The 6000-nt window shown below is 42.8% G+C and overlaps 1 protein-coding gene across 1 annotated transcript in view; it reads left to right on the top strand.

Annotated features, from left to right (window-relative positions):
* CDADC1 (cytidine and dCMP deaminase domain containing 1) overlaps positions 1 to 3746 on the top strand; it is a 46713-nt gene extending 42967 nt beyond the window's left edge. The window contains exon 10 of the mRNA XM_050766320.1: positions 1942 to 3746. Coding sequence (XP_050622277.1) covers positions 1942 to 2015 — 74 coding nt within the window. The 3' untranslated portion in view covers positions 2016 to 3746. The remainder of the gene's footprint in view (positions 1 to 1941) is intronic.
* The last annotated feature ends 2254 nt before the right edge of the window (positions 3747 to 6000 follow it).

Here is a 6000-nt window from a genome sequence, read left to right on the forward strand (position 1 = left end):
TAAATAAATAAATAAAATAAAGTAAACTTTAATATATCGTATATATAGTAAAGTTATTGTTAAGAAGCAATCAATTGATAAACACGAAAATCAAGATAGGAGTTGCCTCTGAGTGGGGTGAAAGGGGATGAGACGAGAGAGGGAGTGCATGGGAATTGGTAATGTTCTAGTTGTTGGATTCGGCAGTATGTTTTGTTTTTTTTCCATCTGCCCCCACCCCCCGACACATCATGTAGTTTTATTCAGTTTTAAACAAAATTTAACTCTTTTGGGACAGTAAGTTCATGAGTGTTCATTTTATTGTTTGGCTTTAGAACTCCCATCTGTATTACGTATATATTATTATATATTACATAATACATTTTACATATATAGAGAGAGACTCTTTCAGATATTACATAATACGATGAGAAAGAGAAAGAGAGAGGGGTGGCTTTCCAGATCTACCTCTGGAAGGCAAGTCTGAGCCCTGGCCCAGCTGTCCTTAGGACAAGGAAACAGCAGGGCAGAACACACAGGCTCAGGGCAGGAAATCCCTCAAAAGATAGGAAGAAAGGGCAGAAGGAAGCTTTTGCAGGTGGTAGATATGTTCATTGTCTTGACTGTGGAGATAGTTTCATGAATGTGTACTTATGTCAGAAATCATGAAACTGGACTAAGCAAAATGGCTCTTTTCTGTGATCCCATCATTTTGGAAGGCTGAGGTGGGAGGATTGCTTTAGGCCAAGAGTTCAAGACCAGCTTGGGTAACAAACTGAGACCCCCATCTCTACAAATATTACAAATTAAAAAGTAAATTAAAAGAATTCATCAAACTATATACTTCAAATATGTTGTTTATTGTATACTTTAAACATGTATCATTTATTGTACAAATAAAGCTATTAAAAACAAAAGCCAGGAAGAGGTTGAAGCCATACTCTTTTCCCAGCCTGCCCGGTCAGATAAGTCTGTCTTCCTTCCAGTCCCCAGATTCTCCCTATCCCACACATAGTCCCCTTCTCCCTTAGGAGGTACATTTTGTTTCCTCCAGTCTAGTAATAGGACTTCCCCCCACCAAAAACATAAAACAAAAAGTTTTATGAATTACTTGCCATACACTGTTGAGTGAATTCTTTTTCTTGTTTGTTTTTTGAGACAAGGTCTCACTGTGTCACCCAGACTGGAGTGCAGTGGCACAGTCATGGCTCACTGCAGACTCGGCCTCTCTGGGCTCAAACAATCCTCCCACCTCAGCCTCCTGAGTAGCTGGGATTACAGGCGTGTGCCACAACACCTGTTTTTTTGTTTGTTTGTTTTTTTGAGACGGAGTCTCACTCTGTCGCCCAAGCTGGAGTGCAGTGGCGCCATCTCAGCTCACTGCAAGCTCCGCCTCCTGGGTTCATGCCATTCTCCTGCCTCAGTCTCCCAAGTAGCTGGGACTACAGGCGCCTGCCACGATGCCCGGATAATTTTTTTGTATTTTTAGTAGAGATGGGGTTTCACCGTATTTTGCCAGGATGGTCTTGATCTCCTGACATGATCTGCCCGCCTCAGCCTCCCAAAGTGCTGGGATTACAGGCGTGAGCTACCGTGCCCGGCCACAACAGCTGTTTTTCTAAAAAAATTTTTTTTGTAGAGATGAGGTCTCCCTATGCTGCCCAAGCTGGTCTTGAACTCCTGGGCTCAAGTTATCCTCCCTCCTCAGCCTCCAAAAGTGTTGGCGTTATAGACGTGAGCCATTGCACCTGGCCCATGTGAATCCAATTTTTAAAAGCCAGATTCTGTATTGCCTGAGAGTAAGTTATCTAGATTCGATTCAGATTGAGAATTTGAAGATAAAATAAAGTGAAAGTTCCTTTAACTTAAGCATTGTTTTGCTCTTACAACCTGTAAGGCTGAAACAAGTGCCCATGGGTTTGAAATGAAGCTGTCCTGACCTAGTGTTATTCTCAATGCTAGACGGTGTGTTGAGACCCGTCCCACAGAAGGAAGAGCAGCACCAGGACAAGAAGCTGCGCCTTGGAATCCACTAAGAAGGACTGTCTACACTGCAGGGGAACCTCAAGAACTTTTCATTGCACTTCTAAAATTCAGCCTTGTTCATTCAGAAAATAAGGATGGATTTTGTGAATAATTGAAAAGATTTTTTAAGGAAGCTAATTTATTTCTAGGATACAAATGGTGTTAATAAGAATATTTGTCTTTTAGATTTATGTGTGGGTTTTCCATAATGTAGTAGTGTGTTATTTTATTACACAAAATGAGGGAGCAATAACTTAAACCAATGTAAACAGCAACAGGGACTGATTTCTATTTATCTTGACTTTATATTAGCCAATTTGAAAGGGTCTGCTTCACAGGAGGTCATGCCTCTGCAGGGAATCACACACCTTTTGAGAAATATTAATTCTTTTGAATTACAAGAGTGACAGTTAGTAAACTGCTCCAGGGAAATAAATGTCATCTTTTAAGAGTCAATGTATAGCAAACCAAAAGGTCACATTTATACCCAAAGCTTTCTAGTAATCAGAATTTACTTAATTAGAATTGACTCATAAAAATAAAGTTAGTGGACTTGGTCTCCATTTTTAAAGTATATTTTGTAAATGTTAACTCTGTGGTCCTGTTTATCACAGAGTTTGGGTAGCAATAGGAAGACAGTGTTATTCTGAGACAGTGTCACTGCTTGATATCACTGACTCTTGAAATCACTAACAGTGAACCTCAAATTTGGTTATGATGCTAACAGAGAAGAAATATTTGAGTCTGGACTATTGAAACTAGCCTTCCTAGAATTCCATTAATAAATGCTGCTCCCCCATATAATCTTTCCTTCTGTAAAATTAACACAGGTTGTCTCATGGCATTGATCTTCAAAAGGAAGAGCCTTTTAAAAACATTTACCAACCTCGAGAATAAATACTGAAAGTCTTGAAAGTATGGTAATTTCAGCTATTCCAGATTGCTGTCTGTGATTTCTTACATTTTTATTTGCTGAGAAACGTTCAGAAAATTATTCCAAAAATGAGGGTACATGTTCTGTTCTCTCCTAGGTTAGAGAGGGAGTGACCTGGGATGCTTCATGAGAAATGGCTCCCTGGATCTGTGGTGGTCAGGTTTGCCTCTGCTTTTGTTCCCTGCCTTTCCACAACATCACATGGCCTCACTGCGCTTCCTACCAGTTTCTCAGAATCACACGCAGGACCATCCAAACATGGGCTCCGTGCCAGGGCTGTGACTGCAGCCTGTGTAGGTCCATGGGGAGTTCAGAGTCATCATACAAGGCAGCCAAGAACTGCCATAAACACTACACAGATGGAGGGCATGAGATAGGACGGGAGACGAGGCGAGGTACACTTAGAGGTAACTAAGGCTAGTTTGAAAACCATGAGTTAAGATATTCTTATCCGTATAAAAACACTGAGATTGCTTACCTCCCAAATTGCTTTATTATATTAACTCTCATGCTTCAGCTCTTGGATTTGTTGTTTCTCACTAACATGTCATGTACACCAAACATTTTATAAATCAATCAGTAAATATTTTGTAAGACCCAATAGCCTGGCATACTGCCAGGTCTGTGGATTTGCCTGTTGGGCGTTGGGATGGGATATGAGAGGAAGAAGCATACAAGTGGGAAAAACTGTGATTAGAAAGGGAAAACTAGGCATTTCCACAGTATTATTAAGAGAGTCATGATAATGCCATTTTTTTTTTTTTCTGTACAACTGGTCAGATTTCAATAAATAATCATTGACGGTTTACTGTGTAGCCTCAGAAGGTGAAGTCTATGAGGGCAGGGAGGTGTGTGTGTGTGTGTGTGTGTGTGTGTGTGTGTGTGTGTGCTTTTAAACTGCTGAACCCCAGTGTCTAGAACAGTACCTGGCACACAGTAGGCATTCTATAAATATTTGTTGATTGATTGAATGACTGCTAAACACTGCTTGACCCGGGGATGAGATGTGTGAGAAATGCTTCCTGATCTTAAGACACTCACAGTCAAGTGGACAATACAAGCATGGAATCAAGTAATTAAGAAAAACGATTCTCAGGCCAGATGCCGTGGCTCATACCTGTAATCCCAGCACTTTGGGAGGCTGAAGTGGGGTAGATCACTCAAGGTCAGGAGTTCAAGACCAGCCTGGTCAACATGGTAAAACCCCGTCTCTAACTGAAAATACAAAAAAAAAAAAAAGCCAGGCATGGTGTTGCATGCCTGTAATCCCAGCTATTTGGGAGACTGAAGCAGGAGAATCGCATGAACCCAGGAGGCAGAGGCTACGGTGAGCTGAGATCATGCCACTGCACTCCAGCCTGGACAACAGAGCGAGACTTAGTCACTGCAGCCTTGACTGTTTTCTGTGCTCAAGCAGTCTTCCTGCCTCAGCCTCCCAAGTAGCTGGGACTACAGGCACGCACCACCACGCCCGGCTAGTTTATTTTTTATTTATTTTTTGTAGAGAAAGGAGTCTCGCTATGTTGCCCAGGCTGGTCTTGAACTCCTGGCCTCAAGCAATCCTCCTGCCTCTGCCTTCCCAAGTGCTGTGATTATAGGCATGAGCCACTGTGCCTGGCCAAGTTAGCTTTATTTCTGGGTCAATGAATGGTACCAACACTCTATAAACACGAACTGTATCTTTAGTGACACTGTGATACATAAATGAGCTTATTACCCCTGAATGTCTATATCTAAACCCACGTAACACTTGGGAAGGAGAAAGAAAGAAGTGAGCCCATCTTGGGACAGGAGCTCCTTTGGTGAGTGTAGCACAAAGTGATTTGTTAGGGAAAGCACATGTCTTTCCAGAAGGACATGAGCCAGGACTTTCCTGGAATACTTCCCACCACCCCATGCTTCTCAGAAATCGGGGTCCAGGCCAGGATGAATGAGGGAGAAATCACAGTTCATCCCAGTACTGACACCCACACCCAGAGAGGCCCTGGCCCGGGATGTATCCCAAGGACAGAAGGTGGAGGGAGGAGGCTGGGGGGAGTTCACTTCCTATGGAGTGAATGGAAACAGCCTGGCTCTGCCTAACGTGCGTGAGTGGCTGGGGGTGGCTTGAACAGCTTGAAGTACCTTGTGTAGTGTGTGCGCATATTCACAATGCTAGAAAAAAACAAAAACAAGAGCTAAGCCAGAAGTTTGAAATACTGTGGTGCATGATGCTGCTGAGTTGCAAGAAAGGGAAGCTCGTGAGCCGGGAGGCTTCCGTGTGGCAGATCCTAACTCCTGACCAACTTTGTTTCACCCGTGGGGATAACCAGCAGAGGCTCTCCAGGTTGTTTTTTTGAACATACTACAATTCATTAACAAATACCTGCGAGGGCTTAGCTTACCACGAGCCAGGCACTGTGAGGAGCGCAGTTATAGTGGTGATCAAAACCAGACACAAACCCAGACCTTGTGGAGCTTATCGTCTAGTTGGGGAGATGGACATACATCAAGTATTCATGAAAATGAATGAAAGGTACGCAGAAAAGAACTGGCCTCCCAACAAATACGGGCACATGTTTTTTCAGTTCTTCCACTTCACAGAGATCTGGTACTATTATAATTATGATGGCACCATGGGCTGCACTTAGTGGACCCGTAAAGTTCTACTGGTTTGGGTTTTTTTAAAAGATATCCTACACACTTAAGCAGGGAATCTTTTGGAAACCTCTGGAAGGAGAGAACAATCATATTAAAAATGCAAATAGGGTTGGGCAGAGTGGCACACACCAGTAATCCCAGCACTTTGGGAGGCTGAGGCCGGTGGATCACAAGGTCAGGGGTTTGAGACCAGCCTGGCCAACATAGTAAACCCCTGTCTCTACTAAAAATAAAAAAAAAATAAAAAATAAAAAAAAAATTAAAAAAAAAAAAACACTAGCCAGGCATGGTGGCATGTGCCTGTAATCCCAGCTACTCGGGAGGCTGAGGCATGAGAATCACTTGAACCTGGGAGGCGGAGGTTGCAGTGAGCCAATATCATGTCACTGCACTTCAGCCTGGGCAAAAGAACAAGACTATCT

Source organism: Macaca thibetana, chromosome 17, assembly GCF_024542745.1.
Source record: "Macaca thibetana thibetana isolate TM-01 chromosome 17, ASM2454274v1, whole genome shotgun sequence".
Lineage (NCBI taxonomy): Eukaryota > Metazoa > Chordata > Mammalia > Primates > Cercopithecidae > Macaca > Macaca thibetana.